The sequence below is a fragment of the Chanos chanos genome, chromosome 1 (genome assembly GCF_902362185.1).
Source record: "Chanos chanos chromosome 1, fChaCha1.1, whole genome shotgun sequence".
NCBI classification, from domain to species: domain Eukaryota; kingdom Metazoa; phylum Chordata; class Actinopteri; order Gonorynchiformes; family Chanidae; genus Chanos; species Chanos chanos.
In genome coordinates this window covers 37,384,381-37,409,588 of record NC_044495.1, presented here as the reverse complement: position 1 = coordinate 37,409,588, position 25,208 = coordinate 37,384,381, and the positions used below count along the sequence as shown (strand labels likewise).

Below are 25,208 nucleotides of genomic sequence, written 5' to 3'. Positions count from 1 at the left end.
AATGAGTAAAAAAAATGATCGGCATATCAGATGTTTTAAGAGAGAAAAAAAAAAAAAACTCCATCTGTTTAGTTCAGCAGATTAGCTTAGATGCTTGTCACACTATGTTACGAAATTAAGTTATGATATACTCTCTTAGTCCCTCGGTTATTACATATGGTAAGACTGGTTAAAAAGAGAGTGAGAGATAGAGAGAGAGAGAGAGAGAGAGAGGAGGAAAAACTGAAAATACTGATCAATGTCATTTCATTTTCTTAAACTGATACATACATCAAAATCGAATCTGTGCTGTCCAAAGAACATAACGGAGCAGAACGGAATGGAACCTGTTGTATTGTAAGCAGGGCACTGCAAGTCCTTAATCTCTGTACTTTCCACCTGTTCAGTTTCCCAGAACGCCAGTCTGTGGGGAAATAGTGGCTACCATATGGCCAGCCAAGCCAGCATCTGGTATTTACTCAAAACAGAGGTTCTGGATGAGCCTCAGTCCAACATCAATATTCACTGTCCAAAAGCATGCAGCCATTTTACAATTTCTTTGCTGGAAGACTGTGGCAGAAAGAAACAGAGATGGGATGGTGGGGGGGGGCACACAAACATACACGCACACATACACATGCATGCACACACACACATACACACACTTTGATGGGTGGACATTTAAGCAAATGAGTCCAGATTTTGGCACAAGCCCCTGGATTCCTCTAACCAGAGGAGCTAATCACCAGAAACATATTAAGTACAATTATATTCAGGACTGCTGAGGCTGTTCCACACTGAGAAAACGTGGCTGCTGTCCAGAGATGATGGTAAATATTTCTGCCAACAGCATGAACGTAGTTCATTCTAAAAAAGTTTTTTTTTCTCTCTCTCTTTAGGGGGTGGTGGCGTGGGGCTTCTTTTTTCTGCGCAAGAGGATTTTTTTGAGATTAAGAAAGGAGAGAATAGCGACCACATGCGTTATTTTCCGGACTAATTAGATTCTATTTATTTAATCAGAAATTAGAGAAAGCGAGAAGCAGAGAGCGAGAGTGAAAGACAGAGAGAGAGAGAGAGGGAGTGAGGAGAGGAGAAAACAAAAGAAAACATTCATTTCTTTCTCCTCTCTCACTCTCTCTCACGTCCCTCTGAGTGATAGATTTAAAATTAGCAGGCAGCGCATGTGTGCTAAGGTAAACCATCTCCCTTCACAAGAGCAATTAGAAAGTTACAAATTGTGCGGGCTAATTGTCTCATTACGGCAGCAGTTGTGGTGTGTTCACCTTTCTCTGTTTATGCGCGAGAGGGCACCTATTCGGAGAGGTTCCGCGCACTAGACGTCGTCTGTCTGGGCTCCACACACAGCTGGGATCAGGACACTGACTTCATCCTAATTAGGCTGCCACGCTCCCGCACATGTTTACTGGATCCCCACAGAAAATGACAGCCAACCAAAGCAAAGCTGATTTGAGTTCAAACTCTTGTAAATTGTTGTATAAAACATGATTGCGTCGGACTTTTCCGCTGCAATTTACCCACTCTCTCTGCCTCTCTCAATCTCTCTCTCTCTCTCTCTTTCGCTGTGTCTCCCTGTCTGGGCAAAAAAAACCCTCAAAATCACCTGCTTTCGATCAGTCCAATCACCATATAATTTGCTTGTTTTGAATCACTAGATGATGGTCTGAGTACAACTGGTGTTGTGTGTCTCTTCTTTAATAAGTTCCGAAGTTCTTAAGTAACAGTCTTGCGTTTCATAAAAAGTTTGCTCGGTGAAATGGAAAACGTATCTTCTATACAGATCTTCTTCGAGCTTTCAGATAAAATATGCCACCAATCTAGGATTTAAAAGTATCAGATTTAAAGGGAGAATGCAAAGTTGTTTTATCTCTCAAATTGTCAATAGCAGCAAATTTAAGTTCGGTATTAAAATAACTTCAGTCGAGAAGAGTTAACACGTTTGGTAGGGTTGGGGTTTGAAGGGGGGTTGGAGTCTCTTGGGTTATCACATAGACTCAACAATAAATCAACTTCTGAGGTATCTTTCTCTAGCTAAAATGGTAACGCATTGTAGTTAGAAAAGACCCAAAGCAAAAACAAGCAAAAACAAAATGAAAACAATCTCTGAAATCCCCCCAGGTGGCTCTAAGAGGTATAGAGCATTCCTCCTGTCATGTTTTATTCAGGGTGAAGTTAGTGCAGTTCGGCTCTAATCAGGTTAGGGATTTAGCCATTCACTGTAACCTTGAGATTCTTTTTCCAACATGCTCTCTCTCTCTCTCTCTCTCTCTCTCTCTCTCTCTCTCGTGGCTTTTCTATGTACAAATACAGTCTAGAAAGTCTTAGAATAAGGAAGATCTATCACCACTCAAAGCTTCAATATGGAAATCAGTGCACAGATAGGGATAAAAACAGAGGAAAATCGGGTAGACCTAAAAGCCAAATCTCTGCCAGTTTCTGATTCCGCCTATCTCTGCTCTCATATGAACTCGTATAACATTGTGCTACGTTTCATAGAAAGCTAGCACACAGGCATGGGTAGTGACTTACACAGGCTAGTCACTGACACAGGTTGGTCACAGACACAGGCTATTCATGGACACAGGTTGGTCACAGACACAGGCTATTCATGGACACAGCCTTTTCTGTCCATTGAGAGCAATTCTATCAGTCAGATTTGAGTTGAAAGTCAGCTGTGGTGTAAACACAACCTCTGAGTTACAAATGGCGGTGGGTGGATGTGGTGATTATCTGTCCAGTGACTGAGAAGGCATCGTGGGACCTGCTCTCACCTTGGCTATTGTGCGAGCACATTTTCCACACCTAATCCAAGTCAGCTGGAGGCACTATGAATAAGAGATTAAGAGTGAAAGAGCGCCGGTTTGCCAACGAGGTTAATGTGCGCCTGTGTTTTGTGAGGTGTAGTACAGGCAGAGGCGGGTGTAGTCCAGGCTTTTGCTATCAGGCTTTGGCTGGCAGATGGGAGCCCCACCAGGACTGTTCGTGGGGACCCGGGGACGTGCGCCTATCTGTAAATACTTGGGTTGGCTCATCCATCAGTGCCAGCACTGCGGCAGCTACACAGACTGCCCTACATCTACCCCCTCCCTCCCTCTCTCTCTCTCTCTCTCTCTCTCTCTCTTTTTTCTCCTTCCCTTTAACTCCACCTGCCTCGCCCACTCTGGAAAACAAGTCATCTCCCCATGACAGAAAAACAAAACAACAAGGAGCGTTGACAAACAGAAAATGGAGGGGAAAAAAGAGAGAGGGCTGTATCGTCTGTTACATGGGGAGCCATCCGTTGGGGGCTCTCACCTGAAGGCCACCTTCATCTCAGTGCACCAGCTCATTTTTATTTTATTCTATTGCTTTAATGCAGAAGGGCGGACTGAATCTCCGTCAGTACCCTCTCCTCTCCAAGCATGCTCTCTCTCTCTCTCTATCTCTCTCTCTCTCTCTCTCTCTCTCTCCCTCTCTCTCTCTCTCTCTCTTTCCTCCCCTCAGATGCTAATAAATAATGGAGAGCATGTTTTCCAAACTCTCCTTTCCAGGTGCTTTGGGTGAGAGCGGATGTTACAGAGAACTAAACCAAACAGAAGGCAAGCACACAGGGGGAAAAAAAGACTAAAAAGAAAGAAAGAAAGAAAGGAGCAAGACTGAGGCAAAACACGACTAATATAAGAGAGCAAACAACAGGTGATGCAGATTCATGCAGACTAATGGTTAAAATGTTTCAGGGTTTATCTGACATAATTGCTGGTTTTCAGCATGATAAATGTTCCCGATGTTGTCCCGTCATGTGTACTGCAGCTACTGCACGGTAAATCTGTATCAAATATTTCAAACAGTTGTGTTGAAACCAAGAAGGAAACCCTGAAAGAAAATTCACGGACGACCAGACAAAAACACATATACCCCCACAGGAAGGGGAGAAGAAAATAAGCGCAAAAGAGAGCCACAGAGAGAAAGAGAGAGAGAGAGAGAGAGAGAGAGAGAGAGAGAGACACGCACGCACACACACGAGAGAGAAATATCACATTCAGCTTGTCATTCCTCGGATAGACACTCAAAAGAAAAAGGAAACAACAACAGCGAGAGGGATTCATCAGCTGTCCTGCATGCTGAGTGTTACAGAAAGCAAACATGCCAATCACATGAATAAGCCATGAGGTCCAAACCGTGAGCACTGACGTGTGAAAAAGCACGTTCATTGTATCTGGAAAAAAGGCTGAGTGTACAAAAGCACCATACCTCACTCAAGGAGCTCTGGGAACAATTTTCAGTCTTTTGCAGAGGTTTACGACTAGCATATCTAGAGGGGCTAAAACCCAGTCAATACCAGTCTCCTTAGCAAGTCTCCTGGACTCAGTCAAGCATGTAAATATCACTTAAAAATCAACTGACCAGGTTTCTAATGCTTTAACACACGGTATATACAAAGTGTACTGTATACATGTACATTGTGCATACGGAATATCTGGATGCCCGAGATTTCTTACCAACATTTCTATGCTTGGATGTTTTACGTACACACTGCATTTAATGCAACAGTGCATTCATTTGATATCATATGTAATGATATACACATGTTATGGATGGGCATATGGTGTGTCTTTTAAATACTGATGGTTTGGCCCATTAATCCATTCAGATTCAGTGCAAACCATTAGCACACGTAGCAGAAGATGAGCAATAGATTCATGAGCAATAGATGTAGAATGACCTGAGGCAGTAATAAAATCGGAAGGGCTCGCATACGTTTTTGATCGGCCAAGAAGTGACAGTAACACTTATACCCATACATAACATGAGACGGCCAGCGCTCAGACGAAATTCACTTCATCTGTCGAGTTAGTTATGCACCGGTAATTTGTTTAGAAGATATGACTGGGCAAGAAGTGATAGAGCAGGTCTTTTCACAACAGACCTTCTGAAAGAAACCTCGGTGACAGTGGATTTCTCGCTCTATGATTTTTTATAGTCGACATGCCCACACAGAGAGAGAGAGAGAGAGAGCGAGCAAAAGGCTTACCAAGTGTCCTCAGATCATGCCAGCTGGCCTCTCACATTACAGAGATATGGTAAAATTATGTGTATCCTAAAGGAAAGAGTTACAGAATTTCACAGTTCCTTTAGGGTGTCCATTTTTCATCTCAGCCAATGGAGGGGAAAGTGAGTGATCTTCAAGCTGCTCCAGCCCTGAGAGGAATTCAATGTGGAGTAGATTGCCACTCCACATTGCACTTCACAACAACTTTTCCAGTGCTTTGAAATTGAAGGACCTCGAGTGTGCACGCTAAGGTGATAGATTTGAAGCTAAAATTGAGTCTAAATGTTCTGAAGAGGAGAGAGCCATCCATTTCGTGATGATGAAATTGTATAATGGTGGAGGTCTGTGTTCTCAATATTTATTCTAAAGCTCAACTGAGGTTCCATTTGGCACTCCCAGCACCTGTGTCAAATGTTAACAATTGGAGTCCAATTGTAGGTAAGGGTGAATGAAAGGAATGGTTGTAGAATTTCGAAATTGAAAGATGTTGGAAGTTGGTGAAGCTGAGAGGTTTCGTTTAAATAAATATAATAAAATATTTTATGCTATACTTAGCACAAAGTATCTGAACTTGCTATATTATCCTCTGCTATTTTATGTTAATTAATAATAGAGGTCAGCTTCAGCATAGCAAATAAACTTGGCTATTATTACCTACACTGTTCTTGCAAAGGTTTGTTAGTTTGATTTGTGCGGTGTGTGCTACTTTGTTTTTTGTGGGTGGTCTTAATTATCTTGTGTAGATGTTCTGAATGAGATTATAAACATCTCTGCTTCTTATCGCTTTTTCTCAATGAACACTTAAGAGGAAGACAGAGAGGGAAAAACAATGTGTGGTGTAAAATAATCAATACATTACTGTGGAAAATACACAGGGTCAGGAGTCAGTACAGTTAAATCAACTGGATTCATATACACTTCATTAGCATTTAAAACTGGCAGCCGTGTAAAACTCCTTCCCGCTCCTGGTGTTTTATGTCAGGTAATTGTGATTTAGCACAGTGTCTTTAAGGGTGGGCAAAAAAAAAAAAAGCTGATGGGTAAATATATGATATTAATACGTTGGGCTGGGCGACATCTCTATCGTTGGAGGCCTTCCATATAATGTAGTGGGTTTATTGAAGAAGATTAATTAGGGTACACTAGACACGCTTTAATGAAACCAATAGCTCACTTACAGGAATAAGCATGGAGTTCTCCAAATGAAGGAGGAGACAGGACCCAGACCAAGGTTATACGAAGCCGCTGTACGTGTTGACCGTCACACCACTGGCTTGCAATTAGGACATTTTTAATGAGCTGGCTAAGACAAATTTGCATATATATGGCTATATTAACTATTTACAGCACAGATCATCCAGGAGAGAAAGATGGATGAAACTGTACACACATATACTTCTGCTAGTCAACACATGGTTTATCTTTTTGAGAACAGCATGATATTTATCAATGGATCAATCAATCAAAGGATCTCATCAATCAATGGGTCAACCAATCAACCAACCAACCAATCAGTCAATCAATCAATCATTCAGTAAGCTAAAAGTTTCCGTGAACTGTTGAATAACGCAGCAAATCCAAAGCTGCAAAACTTTTTTGTTTCTTTTGAAAACACAGAGGAACAATCTGATACTACTCTACAATTTGAAGGAAGGCTTCCATTTTGAGAAGACACCCTCAGAAGCTGACCTCACCTTAAAAGACAGCTTTAAGAGAGGTGTTAAGGATGGGAACTGTAATTTCCCCGCTCATGGGCCCTAATCTACAGTTTTTTACCTCTCTTTATGATTTTTTTCTTTTTGAAGGAGTGGGGCTCAGTGGGACAGATAAAGACACAGACAGATGGGGACAGAAGGTGTGACACATGGCATTAGGTGATGGAGCTGAGGTTACAGCCAATCTTTTGATATTGATTGCATCTGGACCAAATTCATTTCGAGCTCCTGATCTCAGCTTAGGGGGCAGCCATCAGTCACTTTTGTTGGGTGGGTGGGGGGGGTTCCTTACGTGAAGGAGGATGGGGCGTTAGCGTTCTATCCATTACCGTGAAATGGAAAAGGCTAATGATTGCGTCCCTCCCTGTCATGGTTTGGCATTTTGTGCTTCCAACCATATTTTTAGTGGTTATTTTTTTTTCTCACTTTTTCAAATGCTGAAAAACTGCACTCTTTGAACTGCCCAATATTACAGTGAACAGGGAAAGTGAAAAAGAAAAGGGAAAAAAAATCTCCATCTGTATATTCTGTCATTAGCTCTTCTGTTGAGTTGGTTCTGTGCCCTGTCAAGTGTACATCGGTCTTTTGACCCCATCACTCAGTAAAGAAAGAAAGGAAAAGCAAAAGGTAAAACTCAAAAGATGAATGGAAACATCAATATTGGAAACATACAGGATAATACATGGAGTTTAGCCATGGGCTTCAAGCTAAATACGATTAGCTACTTTGTAAATTCGTTGCACTATAATAAACTCAAAATAGTTGAACATTTTTTTTGTGGTGGTGGAAGTGGTGGGTCTCTCAACAAATATTTATATATACATTTTCACAGCATTGCAATTATGGCCTAAAGACAGCATCAAATGACTATGGTCTGACATCTGATTGATTTGCACTAAATTAAACATCCTCACAAAAACTACAAGGCTAACACAAACATCTTGGTTTATCTGTGAGCAGAAGATAATTGTAGTGCTACAGCTAAGGTCACTTTCTGGAGCTGAGGAATCATTGCTTGACCATAAGATAATTCACTGCTTTCACTCTCTCTAATGTACCACTCTCTAGAACCTTCAGATGAAGGTGGCATCCTTGTGTGACCTGAACTGGAATGATTCCGAGTGAATGTTTGAATAAAGAGCTCAGTCCACAGGAAGCCTGTTTCCATCTCGCTCATGTTTCATCACCCTCTAACATTTAATGTGCTAATTACAAACAGACTCCCATATCAGGTCTCACTGGAAAGAAAAAAAGCAATCTACAGTTACTGCTGAAAGATGATAAAAGAAGGACTTTCATTAAAATGCTGGGGTGTGAGCAATAGAAAAAAAAAAGAGAGTGAGAGAAATAAAGGCCAAAGCTGTGTCTATCTGTCATGAGGCCCCAGGAACTGTCCTGTATCATGTTCCTCCATTTCACTAATAAGGATTAATTTCCCGTGGTGTTTATACCTGTAGCTAATGGGGGAAACGGAATGACCACAAGGTGCTTTTCAATTGGTTCTCCTCCAGCCCGTGCCAGACCTCCCTGCGGTTAGTGAAAGATGATCATCAGTCTTTAGGATGGGTCTGTCCCTCATCCCGGCAGAAAGCTGCCATTCCCATTCTATTAATAAACCGACGCGATTCGATTTGAAAAATGCAATTTGATTAATACGAAGCATGCCACCCACTTTTTGCAAATCAAATTAAACCGAGTAGAGGCACTCAGTCAAAGAGTTTCCGTCTCAAACTCTCTCCCTCTCTCTCTCTCTCCTTCTGTTCGAGCTTGTTGTGGTTTTTTTTGTAATACGTTATGTAATTATTAAGTGCTAAAACACAAGTCGCCTGGCAAACAGAACCCCTGCCCCGTGCCTGAACTTGGATGCATGTATATTGCACCTGCTAATTCATCTGTATTAACCTGTACAAGCAAACTCAATACTGGGGGAGGCAGGAGTGTGTGTGTGTGTGTGGGGGGGGGGGGGGGGGGGGTGTGTTATTGAATTGGCTGCCAAGTGTGAGAACGAATGGTGATATTGGTGGCAATAACCACGTACACGCTCCGACCTGTTTGATGGATGCTCTTCTTCATCAGGTCGGGCGTTAGATGTCTGCAAGGCATGATATGATTTATAATTCTATAAAGACATGTTGGGAGACACTGCTTCTGAATGTGAGTGCGGTGCTAGCCAGTGTTTGCCATTCTCTTTGTGCTGCTAGCAACAACAACAACAACAATGAAAAAAAGACATAGTTCACAGGTCAACGGCCCTGTGATTTAGTGTATATCAGTTTTCAAAATAAAGGCCCCTTTAGGCACACTAGCCACCACAAGCCTAGAGCAAGATGTTTCAAGCTTTCTCTTATGGTGCTATATAAAAGCAGTTATATGGAGGGACATGGTATATATTACTCTGATGAAATCCTCTACACAGAAGCTCTTAGGTTTTTCCTTAAGCTAACGACAAAAAACACGCTTCTCCTCCCAGTATGGACCATATACATTCATGTTGACATAATAACTTCACAAATCATCGCTGTCTATCTGCTCTCTACTTAATTGTTATTATATACACATAAACTGTTATTATACAGTTATTATATGGCAATTCCAAAAAAACAGACAAGCAAATCTGTTAAGCAGTAAAGTGGTTAAACAAGGACTTTAAATACCGACGGACTCTTAAAGACTGAATTTATCACAGTCGGAAGTCTCATGGGGAAAACTATTTATCTTTGGATGAAGGAGTACAAAAACATAAATATCTTCAGCTGAGAAAATTTAAGGCAACAGTGACAGTCTGCTACTGCCCAAAACAAAACAAAAAAAAAAGACCCCACTACCCATTACTAAGCTTGTCATCTTTGCGGAAGAATTATAAAGAGCTGGACTCTTGAGATACACGAGTAATGAGGAGGTCAGCTCTTTGAAGGAAACAGCTTGGCAGATTTAACTAAATGACTAGAGAGAAAAGTCCCACTCTAGCTGCTCCGGCCCTCAGGCCTGGCCCGTGGGCAAACAGAGTGAAAAGGCTCATTTGATTGAAATGGTCTGAAACAGAGGTGAGAGATAACCTGACTCTCTCTCTCTCTCGCTCTCTCTCTCTCTCTCTCTCTCTCTCTCTCTCTCTTTCTCTCTCAGTACATGCCTAAGGCTGCAGCCAAAGTAAGGAGACTTCAGGAGAGACGCGTGGTCTCAAATTAGTATCTGTTATCAAGAGTGAGATAACTGTTATTTGTATATTTTATATTTGTTTGGAGTGACAAACACATTCAAGCTATTCAAGCATTTTGTTGACGGGTCCAAATTGGCTATATGTCTTTATTGGTTTCTGCTTTAGTGAGCACACAGACCATAAAAAAACACCCTCTTTTGTTTAAAATTCTTTGAGAGAAAAGTGCTTTGTCAAAATGGTTATGGAACGTGTGTTACCCTCCTTTCTCTTTCTCTCTCTCTCTCTCTCTCTCTCTGACTCATTGATTGACTGTGCTGGAGAATATAACAAATCCTCTTTCATCACTGGGCCCAAACACTTCTGGTGAAAAGGTCAGCGGAGTTGCTTGAATGTCTGTGTCTTTTAGAGATCAAACAGAATAAGGCATACAAAATGTACACACGAGCAGCCTATTGTGACATCTAAGAATTCTCACTATTGTGTATTCCCAGGTATCAGAATCAGTATTTTACACATTAACTTACACTTACACACACACACACACACACACACACACACAGATGCACACACATGCAATATGAGATGTTGTAGTGTCAAATCAGTGTCCCACAGTTGTACACAAAAAAGCGATCAAGCAGATAGAATACCAAAACATGAGTAATTTGTGAAAGCACACAGGATGAGTACAGTTAAAATGCACTTATAATACCTGAAAGCCTCATTGAAAAAAAAAAAAGAAAGGAAAGAAAATCTGGGATAGGTAATGAGAGGTCCAGAGAACCCTGTAACCTCTGACATTCATACAGATGCATTTAAAAAGCTAAACATGGAGCGTCTGTACAGTCTAGAACACAGATGGACATAACTGATTCATCATTACACGCTAAAGCCATCCCACGCTCTCTTGTTTTTGCGAAGTTGGACTTTAAATCTGAGCTCATTTTTATTCCAGCAGAGTTCAAACTAGGATGAAAACAAAGCCTGGCTCATTAATTTCTTAGTTTGCTATCATACGCAGGCATATACCCATACAACGACACATGAAGCTGCCGTTTCTTTAAATTGTAAGTTTGGCATTGACAGATGCCTGATGAACCAATCGGATGCTGTTTTTTTCTTCTCCAAATGCTGATGCTTAACGTCTGATACTTAACATTTTTCTTACCCAACTGAATACTTGCCCCCGTCTTACACTCTTGTTTGTGTGCGGACACAAGGCTTTGGTTGAATAAGGCATTTACTACTTAAGTCAAAGCTCTTGAGTCACATGGGCTGAAGGGCACTGTCCAGTGAAGTGTAGCCTGTACGGGTACCTGACAGAAGTGTGTCTGCTCGGTCTTCCTGTCCTGTCTCAGCCATCTCGGACGCGTTTCCTATTCTCACCGCAAACCCAATGATAAATCTATCAGCTCTGTAAGCTGTCCGTGTGTTTCTCTCATCGCCACGAGGCACTGTTTGATTCCGTATCAGCTTGATGGGACAACGGATATTAGATCCATCTGCCCGTGGCTCCCTGTCAGTTTTTCAGCTGCGTCTGTTTTTTTGTTTTTGTTTTTTTTTCGGGGGCTCAGACGTTTATGAAGCATGAATAATTAGGAGTTTTATTCAAAGATGCCTTTTAAAACATCCTACACTGAAGAACACAGAGGACAGAATCGCTGAGGGTGACAATGTAATAATGTATTTGTATAGATAGTCATGACTGCTGTGTGTGTGTGTGTGTGCGCGTGTGTTGTTTGTTTGTTGCTTGGTTGTTTGTTCTGTATGCCCTGATTCTTTTAATTTGGTCCCCCAAAGAATACATTTTTACCTTTCAAAGCTGAGGTTTACTTTGAGGGTGGCAAAAGCGAAAAAACTTCTGCACTGAATAATTGAACACATCAAAGAGGTGGTATAATTGATAACATACCTCACAGATCTATAAAAGTAAAGCAAATTTGTCAGGATAATGAGAATAATAGTAATACTAAGGAAAGAGAAATGAGAGTGAAAGGCCTGGAGAGTACATGTGAATGACCACAGCATGGGCAAATATAATCTGCTGCTCTACTAATTTCAGCCCAGCTTGGGAGAACGTAGGCTAGTTTCACTCAAATTCATTCATAATTTTCTCATGGATCGTCAAACGGACCGGGAGAAGTCCGGAATGAAAAACAGGAACACCTGTGCAAAGTACAAAGTGTTCTGAAATAAAGATTCTCTCTTACAAAGACCTTGCCTGAAAAAATCATGGGCAACGTTTTTGGTCTTGTCTGTTGTCTGTTGGTGAGACCACTGTAAGCTTGAATTTGTTTGACCACATGAGAACCTGGATGTGAATGCAATTTGAAATGTGAAGTGAGAGGGAATTCTAGTTGTTATCCATGAGCCTACTGTTTGTTTCCTTTATAATACCTGACCACGGATGTGATTCAGCGGCGCTGGATAAATTGAAACTTGTTACGTGATTCAAAGCTGCAACTAAAATCTTCTCCTGAGACATTTCTTTTTTTATCAAATACAAGCATTTACCTCAGATCACTACTCAGAAGCTAGCTATAACTATCACTTGCACAGCCTGTGTGTGTGTGTGTGTGTGTGTGTGTATGTGTGTATGTGAAAGAGAGAGAGAGAGAGAGTGAGAAGGAGAGAAGAGAGGAAAAAACCCTAAGAATACGCAAATGAATTTAACATGAGGGGTGGCCTATACCGAACCCTCTCTGAGTCAGATAATTCATGCTAAGCATTGTATAATGCTTAACTTCAGCTCTGAGACAAAAAGGAACCACAATAAAAGTGTGAGAGTGTGAGTAATATAGTGAAGGATATCTAGGTCATCTCCATAACGCAAATGAGTGTTTCATTAGGGACAGACAGAGGAATGAAGTGTGTTCGTGTAGCTCCTGTAGTTTCTTGCTAGCGCATCTGTTTCACATTGTCACGTCAGTGTTCTCTCTCTCTCCTCACATTATTTCCTCTCTCTCTTTTTCTCTCTCTCTTGTTTTCATCGGGTGATATCACAAGCAAATTTGCTCTGAACTAAAGGTACACGGCAGTTTGTTTTGATGCCTCCCCCTCCCTAAAAATATGACATTACATTGGGAGGCACTAAACCTGAAAGGACTCCACAAAATTCAGCAGAAAGGAAGATTTATAAACTGTCTAAAAGTGCTGTAAAAATGTCAGGCAAGGGCAAAGAAGCCACAAATCCCCTTTGTCATCATTCAGCGATCAAAAGTTAGCCCTTCTGAGTTAGTGAAAAGACCAGCCTTCCTCACATGACATCTAACTCGTGGGTATTTTGGAAGGACTCTTGGAACACACAGGCACTCCTGAAGCGGGGGCCACCTGCGGCTCAAGGCGTATCCGGATCATGGGAGCTCTTTCCGGATAAACCGATTCAGATGGTACTCACATGTGGTGGGCTTGTTGCAGGTGTGACCGTGACGGAAGTACTGCGGATTCTCGATCACCGGGATGCGAGTCATTCCGATCACCACAGCATCCGGACCTGCATCCAGCGTACACGGAGTTATGATGCCATGATTAACATGATGAAGGGGACTGGCCGAATCCTCCTCTCCGCTGATGACTGCCACGGGTCCTGGAGAGAGAGAGAGAGAGAGAGAGATTTAACCATTGGAGAAAAAGATAGCAGTATATGACAGCAATATGCATGTTATCCATTTACCTTCACTTTTAGAACAGTGGCATAATAAGAAAACAGTAGTATTCTGTAAAACTAGCACTTTTGCTTTTAATTTGTGAACAAAAAATGAGTTGTGGTTTGTTTGTAGTTGGTGAGTGTGTTTATCTGTGATTGTAAGAGAAATATACAAGCCTACGTCATTGCTATTTAAGACAGACAGAGAGAGAGAGAGAGAGAGAGAGAGAGAGAGAGAGAGGAGAAAGAGAATCACTAAGACAGCAATCAGACCTGGGCTGCCAAACAGGCAAAGTAAATGCCATTACCTGAACAGCATAGCTCTGCTTTAATCAAAACAGAATGCAGAATAAATAAATGAGGCGGGCCATTCATAACTTATTAATATGTCTGAAAGCAATAAGCAGGCAGACTCATTTGTCAGAATAAGACGCTAGACGTGTCTCGAACACAGGGCCGGACCAGACCAGCAGTGTTTGCTGTCTTCTCCAGGGGCACTAACTGCTTCAGGCTGATCGTGATCGTATTCCAAACCTTGGTCATTTTCCATGCAGGAACAGCTAGATCTTCACAAGGTTTCTTGAAAAGCCATTTCCTTGGCTCAGTTACTTCAGACAGACGCATTGTATTAAGCTGAGGCTTTGAATGACAGGTAATCTAGTCCATCTCATTGTTGTCTCTCAAAGACTAACTGAAGTTAGCTTGGTGGAAAGGGACTTTGTCACTTTTCGCCGGTGACAAGGCTATATTGTGGCACATGATGAGAGGCCGATGGAAAAAAAAAAAAAGAAAAAACTATGTCTGTTATATGGAGGACATTAGGAAAGCAGAGACCTGTCAGCCTAACATGCTCCATCTACAGGCCGGACTGTCGATCAGAATGACAGAATCCATCAAGGCGCCTAAAAGGTCAGTCATCGTGAAAGAGTGAGGATAAAATTCAGACTGACTCAGCCAAAAAACAAAACAGACAAAAAAAAAAACACAAAAGAGCTTATTTCTTTTTTTCTTTTTTATTAAGTTATTTGTTTATCTTACCCAAAGGCAAAGACCCTGTCTCATGGATGCTTTTCATTCAAATAAAAACTATTTTGTATTAATGTATTCAACATTTATACATGGATTGTATAACTTAATTTTTTATTCATTTTCATATTAAATTAACATTTTATTCAGAAATATTATCTATGCAATATTATTATGTTTCAGTAACATGAACATTGCATTGTATGTTTTCCTCCAGGGAAGAATCCTGCTGCAGATATTTAAATCTTCTCTTTTTATCAGAAAACAGGGAATAGGAGAGAACCTTTCGTAGTCAAGGCTATTTTGAATTTATGATAGGTTGTTGGGCATAATGGCATTACTTATTAAACCGAGACTGGCTGAGGAGAAAATTACTTACAATGATTTGGTTTCATTGTTTTGCTTTCTCTGTATACGTTAGCTTTTCGCAACATCAGAACACTTGGCTGTGCGCTATCCCATCACACAAAGGCTGTCAACACAAAGTCGCGGAAAAACCAGGAGACTTTGTTCAGAGGAAAACAGCCACAACAACAACAACAGCATTCACTCCAGAAGTCTCAAAGTGCCCGGAGTCAAGCTGCCAGCTCCAGTCAGGCAAGGAAAAAAAAAAGGGGGGACAACATTCCACAGACAGGCTACAGCTCCTCCAAAAAATGTTTTTCAAATGCCTCTCTGAATATGCTTTAGCCCGAGGTTTATAATGTGATTAGAAATGTATTCAAGTCATATTTGGGCAGGGAAGTGACTAAAATAGAGAAATACTGAAGAGTGGCTAAGATGTTTATGTTCCCTGCTCTCTCTCTCTCTCTCTCTCCCTCTCTCCCTCACTCTGTCTGTCTCTCCTTGTGTGTGTGTGTGTGTGTGTGGCACCACATCAACAACCTGCTCATCCACAAGACATAAATGTCAAAGCAGCAACTGCAAACAAACTAACAATTCTACTGTGTCTAGCTATATGACAAAAAAACCACACTGGCGAAAGCAATATTTCAGGAATTCGGTTTAGCCTGTGTGTTGTGCTTGATTTAAGAGTACCGTTTCTCATACAAACTGTCTTCACAACACTGCAGTTATATCATAATTTAGTCAATACCTTTCCCCTGTATGAGATTTACATGAACAAAACCTGGCAGACAGACACATCTGGTCAACAAAAAGCAAAACAACAACTCGGCATCAGTAGATGTACAATTCCATAACGGTTTTTTTAATTATTCTTCCTTTTAATCTTTTTTTCTTATACTAACCATTCATCATAACAGCACCACAGAACTTTGTTTCTCCAGTCCTGAACTCATCCAATGATGTGAACTTACACACTTAAGCCAAAATCTCAAACCATCATTCATGATCACAGATGTAGGCAAAAAGGGACACTTAATTGAGCCATGCACAAGAATGGGAGATGTGTTTTCTGGTGACAAATGCTGAGAAGCCTCTGTCTCTCTCTTGCTCTCTTTTGGGTGGGGGGGGGGGGGGGGCGGGGGAGGGGGGGTGTTAGTGAAGCAAAGCCCCTCTCTGTGCTGCTCAAACAAACCTGATTACTGTGGAAATCTCCCATGGTTTCAGTGCAGCCACTGCCAAGTCTCTGTAAACTCTAGCCAGTAGCCATTGTCTCAGCCAGCTGACATTTTTGTGTGTTGGGAAAAGTGCTTTAGACAGGGGTGTGTGGTGTGTGTGCGTGTGTGTGTGTGTGTGGGGGGGGGGGTCCCTGTGATCCCTGCTGGGAACCATATTTATCCCCCCTTCTTTGCTTCGTCAACAAATTAAGTAAACACACAAACAAAATGGACGGCAAGCTATAGAAAAAGTAGTTTTGTCTGGACGACTGTGGCGTTGCCATTTTCTCATGAAGCCAGAAAAACAGCCAAAAAAAAAGAAAGAAAAACAAGAGTAGTTGTTGTGAAACATTTTGTTTTCGAAGAGCAAATACATCAGCAAAAGCCAAGCTGTGCATTAATTAATTTGTGGCAGGAGTGTAAATTGCTATATAAATGAACTACGCATTTAAAGCTATGTTCCCTACGTCTGGAACTGTCAAACAAAGAATCCATGCACTCTGGAACTGATCCCTTTGCTGAACTCTCCAGAAATTGATCTGGGCTTTCTTTTCCAATTGCAACACCGACAGTAACAGACTTCTGAGAAAAAAAATTCCAAAAAGTAAAGATAACTTTAAATTGTCTTATATCTATTAATAGAGATTATTCGAGGGACAAAAAGAGTTGCGGTCTTACTATGTGAAATTCAAAAGAAGATCTTGACACAACTTAATTAGTTTCGGCCCTTAAGACAAGAGACCGTGTTCTACGGCCTGCCAAATGACCACTTCTGCTAATTGGGTCATTTAAGATGCTTTTCCTTCCCCTTAATTAGAAAGCCTGGGTCAGGCTATAAGTCCAACACGGATTATTAGGAAAGTTGAGGTACAGGCCTAAAAGGAACTCGTCAAGGTCAAAAGAAAAAAAAAACCCCACAATCCTAAGGAGCACATCCTCTTCCCTGCCATGCATGTCTACCACAAGCAATGACCAAATAATCAGATTTAGCCCATGAAGTATAGTAATTACAGCCTTTACATACGCAACGAGCAAATAAAACTGCATTAACCAGACACGGTTAAAGAACATAAGAGTTTCTATGTACAGTTCATTCAGAGGTTAAACATGTTACTTTATCTTTCAAGATAAATGCAGAATTGGAATTACAGAAATAATTACAGAAAAAGAAGCACAAAAGAGTGAAGAGATTTATTTACTGGTCGGCCTGTATGTTGGAGAGAATGACCTCAGTGGACTGTGTGTATAGTGTGTAGTGTTTTCAAAATTGTACATATGTCTGTGCAAATGCAGTTTCATATGGCTATGTGAAATTTGCAAGCACTAGTCAACCTTAGATTCACTATGTATAGATAGCCACAGGTAAACTAACTGAAGCCAAGGCAGACTGGGCTACATTATAAAAAGTTCAGCTTTACTTTCTATCTTAGGAAAAATCTGCTTGGTAACATGGCAGATTTTATTCAGAAATTTTCACTGTCTCTAGTTTCCTGCCACATTCATCGTCAGTTATGAAAAAAAAAAAAAACACATACCAGCCAAGGGAAAATCTAGTCTGTTTTAAAGCCAGAAGTGATGAAGAATGAGTTGGGTTCTCTTTGACTACATCTAATCTCTTGATAGAAACGTCCGTTTCCATGTCAACCTGCACAGGATGCTCTGTGTTATTTAGCTTCATTTCAGAGGAGCTTTGTGGAAAACCCCCCTTTGAAACTTCATGCGTGGCCGGGCACACCAACTAAAGGATACGTGATTGTCAGTGTATTTCAAAAGCAGTTCCAGGAGAGCAAAAATATATTTCAAAGACAGCAGTTACACAAGCATTACATTGTGTGTGTCCGTGAATGATTTGAGTCACAAAAATAGCGAATTAAAAATAACATGCATTAGCACGTTCACAGCGCCCCCCCCCACCCCACCCACACGCCCACCCACCAACATCAAAGAGGTGCTGAAGTCAATTTCTCTAAGTGACTGAAGAGAAAATGAATAACGGCCTTTTGCAATGGATTTAGCTGAATGGCAGCATGCTAATCCCAAATTTCCCTTTGTTTTCCTTCATTCTTTCACCAACAGTTAATCTTTTAGACCAGTCAGTCATACTTGATTTCGTTTTCTGGTCATTTTAAAGCTTGTTGGTCTCAACCAGTCAGCCCTTCAGCCAGCTCAATATTGTCAGGACTCTTTGCTCCCTATCATTACCTTTCTCTGAGGGTCATTTGAAATTGAAAAAAAGTTTCAATAATGGCATATTTGCAGTCCTTTGGATTAAGTTGTCTTTTTAAGTTGTCTTATTTTAAGTGTACTCTGACCCCATCTCTACGATCTCTAGTAAAGGACTCAAAAAAAAACAAAAAACATGCACACACACACACACACACAAACACAAACACACACAAACACATTTCAATAATGAATTACTTTTTTTTCTAACTGCTGTAGCCTCAAGGCCAATTCTATTTATTGCCAGAAAAGGAACATAATTTTTAAACCTTCTTTCTTCTTCTCCAACTGTAGAACAAAAGCCAATTTAATAAGATACTGAGATGGCCGGCACTGAGCCAACTGCTTCCTGGCAGGAGGGAGGAAGTAGAGAACAGAGGGGTGGGCCGCAGGGTCCAAGGCAGGAAGTGGCAGATAAACGATTGACTGCTGGGACTGGCAACTTGGGGACATTTCTCCAGCATGCACACAAATAGACACTCGCACTTCCTTGTTCTCTCTGTCTCTCTCTCCCTCTCTCTCTCTCTCTGTAACAACCCCCCCCCCCAACACACACACACACACACACACATAAACACAATGTCCCCGTAAGGCTCGGAGAGAAACTTTGGAGGAGTCAAAAACAAACAGCTAGCGTTACAGCTTCATATACAGAAATGCTATTGCTCACCATCCAAAAGAAAAAAAAAAAAAACGCAAACAGGAGCTGAATGTCGACAGCGTGAACCCACCCTCTGCAAATACGCCCTAATACCTGTGACCTCAAACACCTCGCAGAGACACACCCAGCTGTTCCCAGCTGAAACTCCTCCACATATCCACATATTAGTGCTCACAGTTGGAAACACCCCTCAAACACATGAAGGCTTAATAGCTTAAAAGGACCCAAACACACACACACACACACATTAGCGTTTAGTCGCAACCTAAACCTTTACAAATACACATTAGAACACACAGTGTGAAATGCCTTACAAACACACACATTGTTAAAAGCTCAAAACACACCATCAAAGCTTAGACTCATGTTCAAAGGCTGAGAGAAATTACAAACGCACAATCTGTAATGATGCCTACTACACATGCAGTGTTTCACTCCAAAGACCACGCCACAAACACACACATAAAATAATGCTCAAAGGCTGAAACACTCTTCAAATAAACATATGTGCATTTACACACAAACACACACACACACACACATACACACACACACACACACACACACACACAAGTACACAATAATTCTCACAAGTGGAAATGTTATAAGCAAATACTCACTGTCAGATTGATCAGATGCGATTTCAAACGGCTAATGCAAACATTAAATGCCACATCAGAACACATATACACAACTTCTAGAATGTCATCAGACAACCAAAGCCATGGTTCAACTCTGGTTCATCCTGGGCTAACCATGAAAGTTGCACTGTGGAAGATTTTGAGAGTTACAGAGTTTTAACAACTGCGGTTTTAATCGGTTTTTTTGTAGCCTATAGAGATTGGAGATATGGTTCATATAATATGCTTGGTTTATTTCATTGTCAATCTGAGCTGCTTCATTATTTCCATGGTAATTGGCATATGGTATTCTGCTGACAGGAAATTCTCTCACTGGAGATATAATAAGCAGTCCAGTGTACACGTCTCAGACGTCTGTGCATAGCGAAGACACCATTTATGACGGAATATTAGCGTGGTGTGTGACCATCAGATTAAATGTCATGGGATCCAACCGTTACGTTTAAAGCTGAATGAGCCAAACCCAGAGTGTAAAACCATATCAGTTAAAGTTTGAGTTCATAAAAAGCTTTAGGCGTTACTCAATGTAAAATGCATTTAAGTGTGAATGTTTAAGAAGCCTTAATGAAATGTGTAGGGCTAGTTATAATGGGGTTTTTTTACACTGACTGGTCTCGTAGCATCCTAACTCATTATGAGCGCATTAACTTTGGCACAGTCTAGAGTTGGACTGTGTTGCAGTATAAACCAGAAACGAAATGAAAGGCATTGATAACTGAGGAAACGCCACAGTCATATATCTTAGCGCATGTTATACACACAAAGCACACAACTAAACACTTGCTGGTTTAGAGGAGAAAGTCCAGCTAGACATATGAGCCCATGTTAACAATTGCATCGTGGTAATTAAGACATCTTTGGCGACTTTTTTCTTATAGCCTACGTTTTTTCAGTAGATTGCTGTTTGCCTAAGTTTTCTGATACTGATATTCTGAAGCTGCAGCAGTATGAGAATGCGCAATTTCAACAGGCGCACCAAACAAAAACAGCTTTAAATCCTGCCATTCAGACAGACAGACAGAAACAAAAAATGCTGTTTTGTTCTGAATGAACAAGAGCAGTATCAACAAAATCATTCACATCACCGGGGGAAAACTCAAGTGAGGATTGTTTTTGTTGCTGCAGTTTTAAATAAATTATTTGGAAATTCACTGTCAGTGTAGTCATGACTGTTAATACCATGACCAATTAACAATTCTGAGAGCATTTTAGGATGTGATAAAAAGTGATATTTTTTTCCAACCTACAACAAAACAACAATGCTGATGGCTCGATAAAAGAAAAAAAAAAATCTGATATACGAACACACATGGAGGTAACAGTTCTAATATATATATATATATATATATATATATATATATATATATATATATATACACACAGGGTATTACATACAATATAATCTAACATAGGAGGTCATAATGTGACCAGATGTCAGGAGGTATGAGCGTCCGCTTTAAGGCCACAGGAGCTGGGGTGACAGTGTTGACTGATCCCTCATAAAAGCCCCCTGTCAAATCGTCCTTTCTTCACAGTTTGAATGCCACTTGGCGCCCACTGATGTTTTTCTCTTTGATGTTCAAAGTGCATACTGTGTTTCTATGGGTCTCAGGTAACCATAAAAAAGACGGTGGCAGGGGGTTGAGGAGCAGACAAGGCTGTTGTGTATCTGTGGGTGTACCTCACGTTCGTTCTCAGACTCCGACTTAAAGCACCTGAAGATAGCTAAGCAAACTAGTAACTGTCACCGGTTCCTCTGATCTAGCCAATAAATATCGCATGGTTTCCTTGACGGCAGCTACTCTTCTTTAATGTACAGGAAGATGGTGAAGGGGAGTTAAGAAGAAGATTCACAATTTGCTCATATCAGAGCCTGGTTGGGCTATGAGACAATCTGTAGAGAATCTACTCATAATCTCCGGTACATGTGTGTGAATACACACATATATGTACATATTTATGATGAGTGGAATGAGGTCAGTCAGGACATCTGAAAGCAGAGAGTGTGTGTTGAGCCTGTGTCACACCTGTAACTGTCTTACCCTCTAAAATCACAGATTCTCTGATCATTTTCACATTATCTTCACTCCTGTGTCAGTGTTAATGATAAATCATATTCAGAGAAAAAAACACCCCCCTCTCTAGTTTTTTTATCTTCCATGGAGGATGGAAACATTTTTTTTTCCTTTTTGTCATCTTGAGTTAACATGTTTGGACTTAAGAATTTGTAATCATAAGTACAGATTTAAATCCAGAACTACTGTGGGTGAAAGATGAAAGTGGAACAAAAAACAGCTGATTTTTTTCCCCTCCTTGCAATAGCCTCTAGGATATGTTAACACTGAACCTTTCAGTTCACAACCTGGTTCATCGTTTTAATGCTGTGAGACAGCAAACAGGTTTCATCTGTCATTTACTCCTGTGCATAAACCGTGATTACCTTAGAGAGAAGCCTGGAACTAACGGAGAAGGATTCTTCAGTAGAAAAAGCTAACAGAAAAGCATCCAAGGAGATGAGTTATTACCAGTTTGTATCACTAGGGATTGTCACAGAGAAGACTGCAATTACGTTTGAAAAACAGACCTTACCAATTCTCCTCACTTCACCTCCGCAGATCTGAATTAATAATACGACAGCCTCAGGGATTTAAGGTTGAGAGTTTATCTTCAAATCAAAAACATAAAAACATAAACATATGCACAAGAAAACAGTGAACGTGTTCTCTCATCATATATGTTTGTAAGTCAGAGTTGTTATATTAATGGTTGTCTCGTATTAAGTGAGTAATTGTGTCCATGTACAATGTTCAGCAAAAGATTTAAAGCAGATACACTGAAAAAAGAAGCAACTTGATATGTGTGGCTTATAACAAACAAACAAACTTTTTAGTCTTGCTACTTTAGAAGAGCTTAAACTCAATGTTATCCAGACACAGGGATGCAATGACACCAGTTAGGACTAAACAAGACCAAACTCTGTACACATACATGGAATCCTATTTCTTTTGTCTTGTAAAAAGAAAAAGATAAAGTTGATTTAGTTTACTGCCACATAAAAGCTGTGTGCACAGGAGGGGAAAAGGACAGCACAGGCTTCCTGAGTGACAAGACAGATGAAGAGCCGAAGGCAACACGCAGCCACTGAATCCCTACAGGTACAAATCAGTCTTGCTTTTACACACTCACACACATGTACACACACACACACACACACACACACACAATCATAAACAGTCACACACACACGCATGCACTCACACACGCATACGCATACGCATACGCAAACACGTACACACACACACACACACACACACACACGCTCAAACACACACTCTCACACACATAAGCATACACGCACACACACAAGCACACACATGCTCACATGTGTACACATATGCGTCTGAGTACGTGAGAGAAGGACGGGGGAGAGAGAGAAAGAGAGAGTAAGAGAGAGAGAGAGAGAGAGAGAGAGAGAGAGAGAGAGAAATAGAGATTCGAACATCGATATCACAATAAAGTCCCAAGTAAATTCTTTTACTGCCGCCAACTGATCATTCAAGGGCAAAATCAAATTGTGTCCTAATGAGTCAAATGACAAATCAAACCAGCAGGCTGCAGTAGGCCTCGAACAGTCTGCCACTTTACAATGGATGAAAAGATGTTATGAAAGTTAACATTAGTTATATGAGGAAAACAGGAGGTGAGTGGTGTTAACATTTGTAAGAACAGAAGTGGGATATTGTGGCAAATACGATTCGCACATCTTATTTTCTTATGAGTGTGTACTGTGCCCAAACAAAGTGACAGATTCAGAAAGCGTACATAACGGAAATATGAGCGCGTGTGCGCGTGCGGGCACACACGCACACACACACACACACGCACACACACACACAAACACACACACACCTGCAGCGCTGAATGTTCCAAACTCAGCAGAATAACAACCACCCCAGTGCCCAGTGGAATTGTATTCAGTTGAAATAAGCCAAAGCAAGCACTGACAAGAAAAAGCTGCTGTGGAGAAAAAACAATGACTCTCTGGCTCTCTCTCTCTCTCTCTCTCTCTCTCTCCCTCTTTCTCTCTCTCTCTCCCTCTTTCTCTCTCTCTGTCTCTCTCTCTCTCACTCTCTCTCTCTGTCTCTCTCTGTCTTTCACTCTCTTTCTCTCACACGTACACATGCTCACTCACTCTCACTCACTCATAATTATCTCCAAGCAAACCACCAAGTAAAGCGCTGGACAAATGGGAGCGACTGATTCTGTCAGCTCATCAATGACTCTGAGGTCACAGCACTGACAATAAGACAGAGAGAAAAAGAAAACAATCAAGAAAGACAAACCATACCTCTGTGTGCAGATGACTAATGCTACCTGCTAAACTTGGCATGCATCAGTCATCTGTGTGATACACACGAGTCACAGCATGCTCCTCTCCCACCACTATATCATTTTACACTCTGGCGTTTTCCGTTGATGACCAGTTTTGTTTTGTTTGGGGTTTTTTTCTATTTCTGCTTACCGCATCTGCATGGCCCTTAAAATGACCCTGAGGTCACAGGCATTTGTGTGTGTGTGCCTGTGACAGTTTATGGACATAAGCATAATTAATGTGTGAACTGCCAATATTCGAATGTCCTCATTACTGAACCTCCAGTTCAAACAAAAAAGAAGAAAAAAAGTGGAGAAAGACCCAGGAACCATTTTTTAAAGTGACAGCGTGGCTGTGGGTCTCGTTTGCGGTAGAGGATGACAACCTGCCATAAATAAGCACAGGTAAAAAAAACACACACATACGCACATATACATGCACGCACACACACACACACCGTTATGCACACCAATCAGCCAGGCTTTGTGAGAGAGAGAAAAGAGAGAAAGAGAGTGAGCAAGGGAGAGAGAGAGAGAGAGAGAGAGAGAGAGAGAGAAAAAGAGAGCAAGCGAGTGAGAGAGTGAGAGTGAGAGAGATAGACAGAGAAAGAGAAAGACAGAGAGTGTAGCACGTAAATCAACAGGAGGAGTGACAGCCCCGCGCATCCATCGCACAAGGAAAACATTTGGCTGATTATGTGGCGCGGTGGGTAGGGTCCTGGCGCTGCGTATCTTGGCAGGTGTTTGATTCCTGCGGCATGCTAATGACCTAGATCCCCCAGGCAGCCAAGCAGCCCAGCCAGCCAAGCACGCTCGCAGGCAGGGGCAGAGAGAGAGAGAGACAGAGAAAGAGAGAGAGAGAGAGAGAGCATCAGCATGGGAGAGCCAGGGAGGGAGAAAGCTACTGAAGCCAGGGCTTCATCCATTACCCACCCAGTTACTGAGAAACTGGGAGAGGGAAGAGAGAGAGAGAGAGAGAGAGAGAGGAAACGAGGGGTCGGGCATGGGTGGTGGGGGTTAAAAAATTGCTAATGTTTCATAGTCCCAGGCGCTGTTATGGAGAGACAGCCATTATTCATGTGGTTTTATTACTCATGTGGAGTAGGGGTGGTGGGCGGTGGGGACACAGCGGTGGACAGCAGGGTGAAGTCTGAACGGGTGGAGGGTGTGAGGGGTAGAGAGG

General features: G+C 41.4%; 1 protein-coding gene across 3 annotated transcripts in view; it reads right to left on the bottom strand.

The window, feature by feature from the left end:
• Positions 1 to 25,208, bottom strand: part of ntrk3a (neurotrophic tyrosine kinase, receptor, type 3a) — a 144,227-nt gene that overhangs the window by 17,256 nt on the left and 101,763 nt on the right. For all 3 annotated transcript variants that reach the window (XM_030774734.1, XM_030774749.1, XM_030774742.1), the window contains one exon: positions 13,293 to 13,481. In XM_030774734.1, coding sequence (XP_030630594.1) covers positions 13,293 to 13,481 — 189 coding nt within the window. The remainder of the gene's footprint in view (positions 1 to 13,292; positions 13,482 to 25,208) is intronic.